The sequence below is a fragment of the Bos indicus genome, chromosome 16, assembly GCF_029378745.1.
Source record: "Bos indicus isolate NIAB-ARS_2022 breed Sahiwal x Tharparkar chromosome 16, NIAB-ARS_B.indTharparkar_mat_pri_1.0, whole genome shotgun sequence".
Classification (NCBI taxonomy): Eukaryota; Metazoa; Chordata; class Mammalia; order Artiodactyla; family Bovidae; genus Bos; species Bos indicus.
Genome location: NC_091775.1, coordinates 28,323,485 through 28,339,491, shown reverse-complemented (window position 1 = coordinate 28,339,491; position 16,007 = coordinate 28,323,485). Strand labels below are relative to the sequence as shown.

Here is a 16,007-nt window from a genome sequence, read left to right as displayed (position 1 = left end):
GTTAAGTGTTGTTGAAATTTTGAGACTGTTCTGATACTTGTCCTTTCTAGCATCTCTTGGTATGAGCTGGAGGGGAGATGGCATCAGAGTGAGGGTTAAGTTTTAGATAAAGGGTTGGAAAAGAAGACATTGAGCACAGAGGGCTTTAGGCTTTTGTTGTAGAGCCGTTTGCTGATTGTTCTTTCCTGGCCATGGTCAGTGTTATTTCTCCCTTCCGAGCCAACCTCACACTAAAACTAAGCTAACATATACACATCAAAACTAATTACTGCTTGTGTATTTGCCATATTGAATCAGGCAAAGGAAATGTGAGTCTTCACCTTGGAAAGATTGAGGGTGTGGGTTTCGTTCTCGGTGTTTTGTTTTTGGCTGTGGTGCTTGCACGTTTGTCATACTTCACCAGCATGAACTGTTTGCCTTTGGCTTTCCCAAGTTTGGGATCAGCTTCTTAACCTTGTTTCTCAAAACTGAAATTTGTAAAAATCTGTAACACTAGTCTGGGAGTCAGTTACATTCATTCAGTCAAGCAGCCGTTACTGTCTGTTTAGAACCTATTATGTGGGGAAATACTGGTCTTTAAAGTCTCGACTAAAGTGGATGTTTCTCTCTCACTTAGAATGGTACAAAACCCCCACTGGACGCAGATGTAAACTTGGAAGCAATTGCTGGTGACCTTCGCTGTGATTGTTACACGTAAGTATGTCGGTCTCAGATCACTTAACTCTCTGAGGTCCCATTTCCTCATGTGTAAAATGAAGGAGAGTGATAGCAAAAGGATTAAGTTAGGAGTCCTGTAAAGCACTAGGGTCTGGCTCTTCCTCCTTCTTAGAGACAGGACCACCCATTTTGAGGCCCTGAGGAGTTCTCAGGAATAGGCGAGTCCTCTCGTGTGTCAGCTGCTGGTGTTCAGCCATCCTGACCACCATCACTGCCCTTCACAGCTTGTCTCTCTGTCCTTCCAGAATATTGCAGGAGACATCTCATTACCAGCTGCCAAATTATCTAGGTGCTTCAGCATTTAAAAGAAAATAATCTACAAGCTTTTCAAGCCTCAGAAGGCATTTTTCATAGCACACCTATTAATATCCACACAATCTATGAAAACAGGAGGTCAGATATTTCTACTTTCATAGTTTATGGTTGTTATGAGTTTTTGTTGTTTTCTTCATTATCATAAAACTTCATTATAGTAACTTTCCCAATTTTGGGTCACAGGGAAGAAAATGAAATTCACATTTAACAGGGCACATCTCTCCCTCCGTTTGGGGGTTTGTTTTTTTTTTTTAATGAGGTGGTGAACCTCAAAGCATGTGGGATCTTACTTCCCCGAGCAGGGATTGAACCCATGCTCCCTGCCATCGAAACATGGAGTTTTAACCACTAGACCACCAGGGAGTTCTCCTCTGGCTTATCCCTGTTGATTGTCCACAATATACTTGGTGTTCATGATATTCCTATAGCTGAAAGCCAAATAAATGTGCTTTCTGAAGCTAAGTCAGTCAAGGAAGGTAGTGTTTTAATCTTCGAGGTCTTCTAGAGTCTGTTGTTCACAGTGTAAATTTATATCCGAAGAACATAACTACCGGTACTGATACAGGCACCCAGTTCTTTCCAGTTCTGGTTGAAGATTTTCACAAAACTGTCTCATGAGATGATTACACTTGAAACCATGCTACTCACTTTTAGGGAGTGTGGCCAGGATCCAAGGTCTAATTTCCAGTTTTTTCATACATAAACATCTTAGGGATCTGAGTCTTGATCTTTGTTCTGCTACCGCTCCCCTAGTGCTCCTGAGAGATTTGCTGCACTCCAGTTGGGACTCTTGTCTCACTTAAAAAAGCGGTGACTGTCTCAGTGGAGGGGAAATGGTCAGTCCCAGGCCATGGTGTTGAAGGGCCTGTGTAAAAGCCCTGCATTACCTTTAAGGAGAATGTACCTTTTTCCCTCGTTGGGAATCAAATGCGTGCCAGTCTGTAGTTAACGAACTTACTGCTAAAGAAAATAGGACTTAAGTGAGTAGTTTATGTATTTGAGTGCTAAAATCTGAAAAGATTTTCAGTTGATAATAGAGGCAGTTTTGATGCAGAACTGACCCTGGGCCAATCTTTTGGATTATACCACATAGGAGGTCATTTATTAAATGGGTCAGGGTTAAACTTGAATGGTATATGTTTTGGGTTTTAATACCACTGTCATCACAGGGACTGTATAAGACTGCAGCCTTCAGCTACTTGTTACATTAGTTAATGGTGTCTCTGCACCAGTGTTGATTTAACATATGGGGTTTCCCCCATGTCTCAGACAGTAAAGAATCTCTGTGAATGCAAGAGACCTGGGTTCGAGCCCTGGATCGGAAAGATGCCCTGGAGAAGGGAATGGCAACCCACTCTGGTATTCTTGTCTGAAGAATTTTATGGACAGAGGAGCCTGGTGGGCTACAATCCATGGTGTCACATAGAGTTGGACATGACTGAGTGACTAACACTTTCACGCTTTTCACAAAGAAATGAATACCCTGGCATGTATGTACCCACTCCAGTGTTCTTGCCTGGAGGATCCCAGGGACGGGGGAGCCTGGTGGGCTGCCGTCTATGGGGTCGCACAGAGTCAGACACGACTGAAGCGGCTTAGCAGCAGCAGCAGCAACAGCATATGTATGATTGTTAAATAATATTACAAACCTAACACCTAACCAGCAGAAACATTGAGTTCAGTTAATAATTTAAACTAAATTTAATAATCTTAGGTATGTGGATTATCAGCATTATATATTAAATTAGTTTGTCTAGAGATGATTTTAATTTTAAAGATGAGGTTTTTATCTCCCAGTTGAAACTCTTTCTCAAAGAATCTCTAAGAATCCTGTTAAAGATGTAATGTATTGAAACACCAGTCAGCCCCAACATCTTTCATTGAACGCAAGAACCATGCTGATTCAGCATGTTATTACACAGACCAATTAAATGAAGGCTTGTTAGTTCTTGTCATATTTTAAGTAATTTATGATGTGTCAATTCAGCTTGAGCTTGAATCAAATGCATCAAACTCTTCAGCCTTTGTATTTTCCTTTTTTGAACTAGGGTCATAAATGACTTTTTATATAAGCTTAGTTTAGACTTTAGGTAATATATTAATGGTATATACTTGTAATGGGCCAGTTTGTACTTTAGCATGAGCCTTGTGAATAAAATTTTACAGTAAATAATGTGTAGGTTGCTTTCTTCTGACTGTTTGAGACTTTTTATATTAACATTACTATCTATAGTGATTAGCGTGAGAATATTTGACTCTCTGCATGTTTCCTTCATAATTTCCTTTCTTCTAAAACTTAGAAGTATTTTGAGTAAAAACTAAAAGCTCTTTCCTAGTGACCATGATTGGTTTATCCCACCTTTATTGGTCAGTTTCTTTCCTAAATGTTTAATATGTGACTTAAAAGAAAATTACAGAACTTCCCTGGTGATCCAGTCCAGACTTTGCCTTCCAATGCAGGGCACACAGATTCGATCCCTGATCGAGCAGCCAAGATCCCACATGCTTCTTGGCCAAAAAACCAAAACATAAAACAAGCAATATTATCACAAATTCACTGCTTTCAAAAAATACATTTAAAGAAAAAAGGAAATTGCTTTCAGACTTTTTTCTGGGCTTTTGCACAGTGTCTAAGAATAAATGAGTTAAGAGCTCTTCTCTTATTTCAGGGGTGCAGATCTCTCTGCTTTGGTACGGGAGGCTTCTATCTGTGCCTTGAAGCAGGAAATGGCAAGACAGAAGAGTGGAAGTGAAAAAGGTACAGTTCTCGCCAGAATCTCTCAGTCCTAGTTAATTATCACTCTGGGTACCTAATGCCACTGTTAACCTGGAAAATGACCATTTCCTAGCGTTTATCATCTGTGATGTTAAAACTGACATTTTTCTGATGAGACCTTTAGCAGCTGTTCTGGAATATTATATAACCTCTGTAGCTGACAACTATAATAGCAGCAGTTACTTGGTGCCTTATACAATGTATTCTGTCTTTGCTTATCATCATACATATACTGTTTGCATCATGAGTTTGGTCTGTTTATCAGTCCTGGAAAACCTCCTCATTCTTTTTGTTAGGGCAGTGCTGCTGCTGCTAAGTCACTTCAGTCGTGTCCGACTCTGTGTGACCCCAAAGACGGCAGCCCACCAGGCTCCCCCGTCCCTGGGATTCTCCAGGCAAGAACACTGGAGTGGGTTGCCATTTCCTCCTCCAATGCATGAAAGTGAAAAGTGAAAGTGAAGTCGCTCAGTCGTGTCTGACTCTCAGCGACCCCATGGACTGCAGCCTACCAGGCTCCTCCGTCCATGGGATTTTCCAGGCAAGAGTACTGGAGTGGGGTGCCATTGCCTTCTCCGTGTTAGGGCAATACCTATGGTTAAAATGTAACCTAACCTGAAGAACTTAGAAAACACATAAGAAATGAAAATTGAAATGACTTTCCATATACCTACACTTTCTTTTGGGACATCTCAACAGCTTTACCCTGTTCTTCATATTTGACAGTGTGTTTGAGAATACCATTTGGGTGTGTAGTACTCTTGCCTGGAAAATTCCATGGACGGAGGAGCCTAGTGGGCTGCAGTCTATGGGGTCGCAAAGAGTCAGACACTACTGAAGCGACCTAGCAGCAGTGTGTAGATGAAAATGCTTTATTTGTGACCTGCAGTCTGACTGTCAAGTAGAGAAATAGCCTCTGCTTTGCTTGGTTTCTGGGAGGATTGTTTGATCGGTTGCAGTATGTGGCCGTCTTTGAACATATACATTTAGTACTGTTGAATACTTTCTTCAGAAAGACCTACCTTTTCCTCAAAACCTGTACTTTGATCTCAAGTTCAAACCTGTATTGATCTCCTTTTATTCATTAGATTTCCCAGAAGATGTTTCTTTATTTGTGTTTATTTCATTTATTCTTTTCCCTTTTTTCTTTGGCTACCAGGAATCTTGGAGCTAACTTTTGTTTACAGTTACAGCAGCATATGCTTAGCTTAGATTTATCAACACACATATCTCCTTTTTTTTTAATTATTTAGGCTTTACTTTTTAAAAATTGATTTATTTTTAATTGAAGGATAATTGCTTTATAATATTGTGTTGATTTCTAGCATACATCATCATGAATCAGCCATCAGTATACATATATCCCTTCTCTCTTGAACCTTCTTCTTACCTCCTAACTCATCCCACCCCTCCAGGTTGTCACAGAGCCTTGGTTTGAGTTCCCTCAGTCATACAGCAAATTCCCACTGGCTACCTATTTTACATATGGTAGTATATATGTTTCTATGTTACTCTTTCCATTTGTCCCATCCTCTCCTTCCCCTACCCCCTTTTTTTATGTTTAACAAACATTTATAAGGGGGGAAAATGCTCCAGACTAAGAAGTGAACCACTGTTATGTATACAAACATTTATTAAGGCAAAATGTACCCTATAGGACCAGGAAAATCTAACCTGCCATAGAAGTCAGACAGATGAAATACAGTATAATAGAAACAAAGATGTTCTCTTTTCTATAAAACCAAGTTGAGGGATGCTGCTGCTGCTGCTGCTAAGTCGCTTCAGTCGTGTATGACTCTGCGCGACCCCATAGACAGCAGCCCACCAGGCTCCACCGTCCTTGGGATTCTCCAGGCAAGAACACTGGAGTGGGTTGCCATTTCCTTCTCCAATGCATGAAAGTGAAAAGTGAAAGTGAAGTCTCTCAGTCATGTCCGACTCTTCGTGACCCCATGGACTGCAGCCTACCAGGCTCCTCTGTCCATGGAATTTTCCAGGCAAAGAGTACTGGAGTGGGTTGCCAGTAAACTTATATGCATATATAGAGGCTCCCAAACCAATCTGCTGTCTAAATGCCTTCCAAAGTACCATTTCAGAGACAAGAAGGAGGGATTTAGAGGGGACAGTCTTTGAATCACCATTTTGCCTTCAATTCTTTGCTCCACTGACATCTGAGAGTTTGGCATATTGGGGGTCTTCAAATTTAAAAGAAATGCCAAAGCTTGACTAATGCAATCTAAGAAAATGGTATAAACTCCAAATGCCTGTGCAGTTTTCTATAATTTCCAGCATTATGCCTTGAAAATTTATCAGATTTAAAACTTAAGCCACTTCCCGTAGATGGTATAATTTTAGGAAAAAGCATTATCCAAAAATTAAGGTAACACTAAAATTGTATACCCCAAATTCAAGTCTAATGCCATTTTGTTGTTCTGGGTTACTTAGTGTGTAGGAGGATGTATGCAGATATTAACTTTGTTTTTGAAAAAACTTGAAAATTTTGCAGTGATTCTGTCTTACAGTTTCCTCAGTATATGTTCAGGAATCTCCCTCTTTGAGGTTGAATTCTACTGACCACCAACATGGTCCTCTTAAAAATAGGTCTCCGTCCATCATCCCCCTCCACCATGGTCTAAAACATGTTCCATCTTCCATAGTTTGGGGCCTGATACAGCCAGAGCTGAACATAAGTATACTTCACCTTTGCTGATTTCCATATTTCAGCTTAATACAAATAGGAGTCATGGCATTGACTGACCTCTTCTCTGTACAGCACTACTTTTGCAGTTATTCTGCTGTATTACTTTTGCAGTTATTCCACTACTATTCTTTTTTCCTCAGAAATATTAAGATTTATGTGCTTAAATATCTGAACGCTCTGCATAAGAGCAAGACTTTCAGTAAGAAGTATTAAGTTGGAAAAAAAAATAAACCTGAACAACAAGATGTTATCTTGTTTTTAAAGAAAGAGGGCTGAATTCCCTGGTTTCAGAATTAAAATTTGACTCTAGTTTAAAAGGTAAAAAGAAGGACCATTGATGTACTTCTTTGTGTCAAATTTCACTTAAACTTTAAAGTATCAGTGCAGAATAGAAAGAACTGGAAAGAAAGGATAGAAACATAAGCCGCCAGTTATTATTTAAGAGTAGATATGACTTCAACCAAAATCAAAAATATATCAGGAATTGGCCTCTTTTAGGGAGTCTTTTAAAAAAAAAAATCTGTCATTTGGTATAGCCACTGCACATCAACTTTGAGATTTCTTTAAATAAGTTAGTATTCTTGTCTAGCTATGTGAAATTTTTCAGAGTAATTTTACTAGGAGGTAATTGGATATCATTTGGTACCTTCACATATGACACTGACATGGAATAAAAAGTTGACAGGTGGGAAAGGGGAGGAAGGAAGATCCACAAAGTATAAAGTGAATTATAATGTGTAAAAACTTTTTAAAAAGTAGGGCTGAAGAATTTGAAACCATAAGAACAAGCTATGTGTATACATACATATCTAAAAAACAGTTTTATATCTTTAAAATTAGAATGTTATTTTACTTTAAATGTACGGCATGCAAAATGCTTTGTAAGAGTAGAATGTGTACAACAATATAAATTTAAGTTTCTAGACACTGACCTAGGTCCTTAAGCACTCACTTACCCAGCAAAGAGATTATTCACCCAGCCATCACTCTTGCTTGGACAATGCTTACTTGTACCTGGACAATTTAAAGTGTATATGAATTGTTTTCATCAGTGAAGACACAGCTGTTCAGTTCAGTTCAGTCACTCAGTCGTGTCCAACTCTTTGCGACCCCATGAATCGCAGCACGCCAGGCCTCCCTGTCCATCACCAACTCCCGGAGTTCACTCAGACTCACGTCCATCGAGTCAGTGATGCCATCCAGCCATCTCATCCTCTGTCGTCCCCTTCTCCTCCTGCCCCCAATCCCTCCCAGCATCAGAGTCTTCTCCAGTGAGTCAACTCTTCTCGTGAGGTGGCCAAAGTATTGGAATTTCAGCTTTAGCATCGCACTTTCAATTGCTGAATTACATGTTTTTTCACTTTGATACCTTATGATCATTAGAAAGCTGCTTATATAATGTTATAATCACACAGTATGCTAACTGCCTATTTGTAACTACCAGAAACTTGTTAAAGACACACTGTTGACTATGATACTTTACAGAATCATGGCCACAAGTTTCTGCAAATGAGGTTTACTTCTCTCAAATCAAAAAATATCCCACAGTTCAGATTTTCATAAGTAGTGCTTCTTTTAAAATAAAAGCAAACATGTTGTCCTGTCTGTAAAATTATATTTCTAGTCCACTTTACAGAATATTAAAATGCTTATAAATGCATTGTATGCTGTGTGCTCAGTCACTCAGTTGTGCCTGATTCTTTGTTACCCCGTGGAAAATGCATTGTATGCTGTGTGCTCAGTCACTCAGTTGTGCCTGATTCTTTGTAACCCCGTGGATCTGTCCATGGAATTTTCCAGTCAAGAATACAGGAGTGGGTTGCCATTTCCTCTTCCAAGGGCTCTTTCCAACCCAGAGATTGAACCTGCATCCCTTGCATCCCCTGCATTGGCAGGCGGATTCTTTTTATCTCCTAGTGAAAAACAAAACCAGTCATCACACTGGCCCATGGAGCCATCTAGGGCTATTTTATATTTCCTACCATTAGAAAAATTGAACTAAATAAGGAAAAAAAGCAAAGGAGAGAAAAGAAATTTTACAAAATGGCAACTAGCATGACCTAAAAAAAGAGTGTACTGAAATATCTTCCTTCAGTTCAGTAACCAGGCCCTTTCTGGAATGAACATTTATGGGTAACTAGGTTAGCAGAGTGTTCCTCTTAGTGCTCAGGACAAAAATACAAGGTATGTTGAAATAACTTCTATCTTTGTGTAAGGAAAGACAGACTTTGAAACAGAGTGACTTTTAAAAACCACAAACCTATATTTAGCCAGAATGTTCAAGATTGACAGGTTTGATGGAAGGAAATCTTCATTGGCAACAAAATTAAAAATCATATTCTTATGGATGCCAATTGTTTTTACCAATGTGAAGATTGTTTGAACTTGTAACATGTGTCTTAGAAGTAAAAAGGTTGCTTTAGTTCTGTGGACTGTTGAATTGCCCTTTAAATAAATATTGCCTCCATCTTAAAAAAAAAAAAAAAAAAAGAAAGAGCTTCTGAATAGCGTGGACTTCTTCACTGTGGGAAAATAGCCTTGGCAAACTTGTTTCAGAGACTCTCTCCAAGGAGATTGATTCATCCATCAAGTCTATAGTTATCTTAAGATCTGCACAAGACTGATTTCATCCCATCAAGTCTGTAGTATCTCCAGATCTGCACCTCAGACTTCAGAAGTCTGTCTACTTCAGCTCCTAACATTTTCTCCATGCTTAAGCATAAAAGTCTAGTTCTGTCGGAGTCTTCATGTTTTGAATTTCTCATAGCATTTATTCAAAATCTGGTTTTTCCAAATATCTTGTTAACAGCTCATCCATTGAGCTCTACTCCTTCCTTAAAGCTTACTTTCCCTAATCCCATTCTTTACTGATGAGTTGTTCTCCAGGAGGTCAGTAAGCTGCTGCACTTGCCCTGGCTGGCTGCATTGCCCTGAGAGTGCTTCTGTGTTAGTGTAGATGAGGAATGCTGCTGCTGCTTAGTCGCTGTTGTATCCGACTCTTTGCGAGCCTGTGGACTGTAGCCCGCCAGGATCCTCTCTCCATGGGGATTCTCCAGGCAAGAATACTGGAGTGGGTTGCCTTGCCCTCCTCCAGGGGATCTTCCCAGCTCAGGTATCGAACCTAGGTCTCCCACATTTCAGGAGGATTCTTCACTGTCTGAGCCACCTGGGAAGCCCAAGGAATGCTGAGACCATGTCTGATAAGATGCCGTCACACAAGAACGTAGGTTGTCATACAGTGGATAGCCTGCTGTAGAAGTAAGGCCATACAAGTGGCTGCTCTTGTCACTCCTGACACTGCTGCAGTATCCTCCAGTAGTTTTTGTTACATAGATTGTATACTGTCCAATATTGAGGCCTGCGCCGCTGCAGACAGCCTCAGCAAACCCAGAAAATCAACACTCGTATCTTAATCATGAAGTCCCTGAGCTTTTGGTTGTTTAATTTGAAGATTCAGTTATCTGAACTTCTTTTATGTAAGCTGTTTTAAGTTTGTTTTGAAAGTAGGTGGGATATAATTCACAAAATAAGAATGTCATGTAAAAAATCCTTATGTGGTACTATGCTGCCTGAGAGCTGATTATGATAACTATATTTGGATTTGTTTGTCACTAAAAATTAGCAGGCCTCTGTATATGTATTGACTGCTCCTAATAACTCTAATGGGATGTCTTCTTATAAATATGTGTAACAGATTCTGACATCCCTGCTTTGCTGCAGTTTTCATTTCCAGCTGCCTGTCCTTGAGGGACTTTGCATTGATATCTTACTGAACCTGAAATCAGTAATGCCATTCAACTTCCATTTGACATGTTCAGCTACACATTGTATTTTACTTTTAGGTAAATACACTTTCTTAATTTATATATTAGTACTATTTTAAGTATGAATTGTCATCTCGTAAGTTGTCATATGATTGTAAGCGAAGCCTTTCTTAAGTAACATTTAGGTACTGGATTTCTCTTACGTGTGTTGGCATAACCTTAAAAGGAATCAAAGCGCCCTTCCAGTCCGGTGTTGCCATATGACCTGTATGTATTATGTGTTATGATGTAACTCCATTCATCTCATTATGTGTATGTACCCTTAAGTAATATGGAATTCCGTTTTCCATTCTTAGTTAAATTAATTTGAATTATCTTGAAAGAGAAGAATTCTGACGCTTTGTCCTGAACATTGCCATTAAGTTAAACAATACAAAGATAACGGGGTTATCTGTTAATGAGTGATAGTTCTCTTACTACATTAAACTATGATGAGCCAGAGAGTGGGAAAAATGGGGAGGTATTGATCAGAGGGTACAAATTTCCTGCTATATGATGAATAAATTCTGAGGATCCCGTGTACTAATTATCAGTAGTGTGTTATATACAGTTAACCTGGGTTTGAACTGTGCAGATCCACTTATACATGTGGATTTTCTTCAGTAAATATGTAGTACAGGACTACACGATCCATGCTTGGTTGAATCTACAGAAAAAGAACTACAGATTCAGAGAGTCAGCTATAAAGTTATACATAGATTTTTGACTGAGGGCCACCACTCCTAACCTTCACATTGTTCAAGGGTCAGCTGAACTTGAAAGCTGTTCAGAGGGTAGATCATAATAAGTATCACCACAAAAATAAATAAAAAGGTGATCATGAGGGGCTGGAGGTGTTAACTAACCTTACTGTGGTAACAATTTTGCAGTAGATCATCGTGTCACACTGTACTTCTTAAAGTTAACTTATATTTATTATGTACCAACAGTATCTTAGTAGAGCTGAGGGGAACACAAAGTAACAGAATATATGAACCATTTATCTTTTTTAAGGATAAGAATCTCCTTTTAATTAAATATGGACAAAATACTTTTTAATATAATTTGTCCCATAATAAACTGTTTTGATTGCTGGGGGGAAAAAAAGACTGTGCTTTTAAAATATATGACATAACTTATGGAAAATTAAATATGGTTCAGTTCAGTTCAGTTTAGTTGCTCAGTCGTGTCTGACTCTTTGCGACCCCATGAATCGCAGCACGCCAGGCTTCCCTGTCCATCACCAACTCCCGGAGTTCACTCAGACTCACGTCCATCGAGTCAGTGATGCCATCCAGCCATCTCATCCTCTGTCGTCCCCTTCTCCTGCTGCCCTCAATCCCTCCCAGCATAGGGAGTTTCCAGTGAGTCAACTCTTCACATGAGGTGGCCAAAGTACTGGAGTTTCAGCTTTAGCATCATTCCTTCCAAAGAAATCCCAGGGCTGATCTCCTTCAGAATGGACTGGTTGGATCTCCTTGCAGTCCAAGGGACTCTCAAGAGTCTTCTCCAACACCACAGTTCAAAAGCATCAATTCTTCGGCGCTCAGCCTTCTTCACAGTCCACCTCTCACATCCATACATGACCACAGGAAAAACCATAGCCTTGACTAGACAAATCTTTGTTGGCAAAGTAATGTCTCTGCTTTTGAATATGCTATCTAGGTTGGTCATAACTTTCCTTCCAAGGAGTAAGCGTCTTTTAATTTCATGGCTGCAGTCATCATCTGCAGTGATTTTGGAGCCCAAAAAAATAGTCTGACACTGTTTCCACTGTTTCCCCATCTATTTGCCATGAAGTGATGGGACCGGATGCCATGATCTTCGTTTTCTGAATGTTAAGCTTTAAGCCAACTTTTTCACTCTCCGCTTTCACTTTCATTAAGAGGCTTTTGAGTTCCTCTTCACTTTCTGCCATAAGGGTGGTGTCATCTGCATATCTGAGGTTATTGATATTTCTCTTGGCAATCTTGATTCCAGCTTGTGTTTCTTCCAGTCCAGCATTTCTCATGATGTACTCCACATAAAAGTTAAATAAGCAGGGTGACAATATACAGCCTTGACGTACTCCTTTTCCTATTTGGAACCAGTCTGTTGTTCCATGTCCAGTTCTAACTGTTGATTCCTGACCTGCATACACATTTCTCAAGAGGCAGGTCAGGTGGTCTGGTATATGTAAATTAAATGAAAATGAAAAACTGTCTATAACTTTGATGAGCAGAATATATCTGGCTTGAATATTGCTCTGAAAAAGAATAGAGCCAGTGTCGTTAATTGCCTCAGTGTTTGCCTTGAATGCTTGTAAGTCTCTCAAGAAAAATTTAGTTATAAATCACAGTTAGCTTACCATACCCAAAAATTATGTATGTTCATGCATTTGCTCCACAGGTGAACTGAAGATTAGTCAGAAGCACTTTGAAGAAGCTTTCAAGAAAGTAAAATCATCTATATCAAAAGAGGTAAGCAATGCTCTTAAAGGTAGAAGAGCAATTAGAATTGAGAGTAGTAAGTATGAATTTATGAGAAAAAGCAAAATGGTTGCCTCTGAGAGAGTGTTCTTGAGAGACTGTAATTTTTAATGTTTCTGGAGACTAAACACAGAGAAAATGACCTCGTGTATGTTTTCATAATCTCAGAATTTTTAATCATTCAAGTGTTACTTGAGCTGTATCACCCTTTACACTTACCCATAGTTTCAGGAAAGTAAAAATACCTTCACTGTAAGGTCAGAGAAGAGTTAAAAATCACTCAGACTTGTCCTTACAAAAAATGCTGAATTTTACTGTATTTCTTACTGTGTTGAGGTATTCTGTCTGTAATAAGTTAAAATGTTTGCTGTTAAGTGAAGTGAGGTTACTGTGACACAAAAGAGTTGAACCCAACCCAAAGTAATGTCTGAATTGAACACTGGATATCTTAGGGCTTCCTCATAGCTCAGTTGGTAAATCATCTACCTGCAATGCAGGAGACCCAAGTTCTATTCCTGAGTCAGAAAGATCCCCTGGAGAAGGAGATGGCAACCCATTCCAGTATTTTTGCCTGGAGAATCCCATGGACAGAGGAGCGTGGCAGGCTATAGTCCATGGGATCATAAGAGTTAGACACGACTTAGCGACTAAACCACCTATATTGGATGGATATCTTTGTTTCTGGACTTCCAGAAGTCTAATTTGCCTTAGCCAAGTGATTCTGTTTATTGACTATACTTAAAATTCCTCTAAGTCATTATCCATTTATTACCCCTGGCTCAGTATTTCTTAAGATTATTGATGGAAAACACTCAAGTCCAAGTTCAAACAGTTACATGAGATGGGTTGCTGTGTTCCAGTACCTCCAGTCCTGGTGTAAATACTCTTATTTGACCATCTTACCACTTTTAACTAAAGTAATCAGTTAAGGAGTTTGGGCTGGTGATGGTGTCTTTTAAGTATATAGTTTACTTCTTTTTCAACTAAGGTCTAGTCTGCTGAACCTGGCCTGGGTCTTTTACTATATGTGGAGAAATGAAAGTCTGTTTTGACCTCCCAGGCATTTTGTACACTAGAGGAAATGTTTTTATTTCATTGTCTGTCTTTGAATAAGATAGTCTTATTAATTAAAATCAAACAGTTTTACAGTTAATCTTACTGGCACTTTTCATTCTGATCAACAGGAAAGTAGTGATACAAGTGTCCCCCCTCCCCAAAGATTTAGTCATTAAAAAACAAATCTTCCTTATGTTTATTACCTGTAATCAGAGTTCTGATTTGAGGCTTTTCAAGAATCAGGACATACTGGCATAGCTCCACATTTGTCACTCTCATCCTGTAACCTTACTTTTTAAAATTGAAATTTTATTTACCTTTGTAGTGCACAAATACAGTTCTGTGCGTGTGCGTGTTAACTTGCTTCAGTCATATCCGACTCTGTACAACCCCATGGACTGTAGCCCACCAGGCTCCTCTGTCCATGGGGATTCTGCAGGCAAGAATAGTGGAGTGGGTTGCCATGCCCTCCTCTAGGGAATCTTCCCGACCCAGGGATTGAACCCATGTCTCTTATGTCTCCTGCATTGGCAGATAGGTTCTTTACCACTAGCGCCGTTTGGTAAGTCCTACAGTTCTGTAAGTTTCGGCACGCTTAACTGGTACTTCAGTCAATATAGAGAACATTTTCATCACTTCAGAAAGTTCCTGTGTTCCTTTGTAGTTGTCAGTCCCTTTACAAATGCTGTACCAGGTAACCCCTAATCTGACTTCTGTCATCATGCTCTAACTTCACCTGTTTGGGAACTTTATGTAAATAGAATCATATCAATATACTCATTTGTCTGGCTTCTTTTGCTCAATGTAATGTTGCAGAGACTCATCCACATTGCTATTTTTCACTAGTTTGATCCATTCTCTTGCTAAGTAGTTTTCCATTAAATGAATATACTGCAGTTTGTGTATCCTTTCCCCTGCTGGTGGGCACTTGGGTTTTCTCCAGTTTTTGGCTTCCTCAGATAATAGTGTGTCAGAGAGAGAGAACGAGAACATGTGTTTTTATTTCTCTTGAGTAAATAACTAGGAGAGGAATTGCTGGAACTGCGGCAAGTGTATGTTTAACTTTATAGGAAACCGCCAACCTTCTTTCCAAGTGACTGTAATACCGTTTTGCATTTTGTGAGCTTTCCAGTTGGCCCACACTCTTACCAACACTTGAGTATTTTCAGTCTTTTAATTTTAGCCATTCTACTGGATGTGAAATAGTATCCTGTTGTGGTCTAAATTTGTTTTCCTAATGACTAAAATGTTGAGCATTTTTTCATATGCTTATTGATCATTTGGATATCTTATTTTGTATCCTCACCTTTTGCTCTTAAAACATTGAGTTGTTTTCTTATTATTAAGTTATGCAGATTCTTAGTTTATCTTGGCTTGAAGCCTTTTATGAGATACACATTTTTTTCTGAAATATCTGTAGGATTTATTTTGGAGTATAGTTAAAATGTGTTTCAAGATTTATACAACAAAGTGAATCAGTTATGTATATATATCTCCACTCTTTTTTTTTTTTAATTTTTTTTTCCTCATATAAGTCATTACAGAACACTGAGTATAGAGTTCTCTGTGCTGTGCAGTAGGTCCTTATTAGTGATCTATTTTGTATATAGTAGCATGTGTTATGTCAGTCCCAATCTCCAAATTTATCCATCCCTCCCTCTTCCCCCCTTGGTAACCATAAGTTTGTTTTCTATATCTGTGACTGTGTTTCTGTTTTATAAATAGAAGTTCATTCGTACCTTTTTTTTTATTTTTAGGTTCCACATATAAGCAGTATCATATTTGTCCTTTTTCTAACCTACTTTACCTACTATAATAATCTCTAGGTTCATCCATGTTGCTGCAAATGATGTTATTTTGTTCTTTTTTATGGCTGAGTAATACAGATGTGCATATTGAGGATATTTTGTCCTAATTTGGTTTTTGGTTTTTGGTTTTGTTTTTTCAATTTTCTAAAGGCATCTTTTGAAGAACAGGAGTTTTTAATTTGTATGAAATCCATTTTTTTTTAAATGATTTGTGTTTTTCTGTCATAAGAAATCTTGATTATCCTAAGTTTATGAAAATTTTCTCCTTTGCTTTTCTCTAGTAGTTTTATAGTTTTATGTTTTACATTTAGAACTATGATCCATTACAAACTAATTTTTTTTAATTTAAAGTTAGATAGAAAAGTC

General features: G+C 38.7%; 1 protein-coding gene across 9 annotated transcripts in view; it reads left to right on the top strand.

Annotated features, from left to right (window-relative positions):
* NVL (nuclear VCP like) overlaps positions 1-16,007 on the top strand; it is a 179,037-nt gene that overhangs the window by 68,282 nt on the left and 94,748 nt on the right. For all 9 annotated transcript variants that reach the window (XM_070768021.1, XM_070768020.1, XM_070768027.1 and 6 more), the window contains 3 exons: positions 617-693; positions 3,702-3,790; positions 12,698-12,768. In XM_070768021.1, the coding sequence (XP_070624122.1) occupies positions 617-693; positions 3,702-3,790; positions 12,698-12,768 (237 nt within the window). The remainder of the gene's footprint in view (positions 1-616; positions 694-3,701; positions 3,791-12,697; positions 12,769-16,007) is intronic.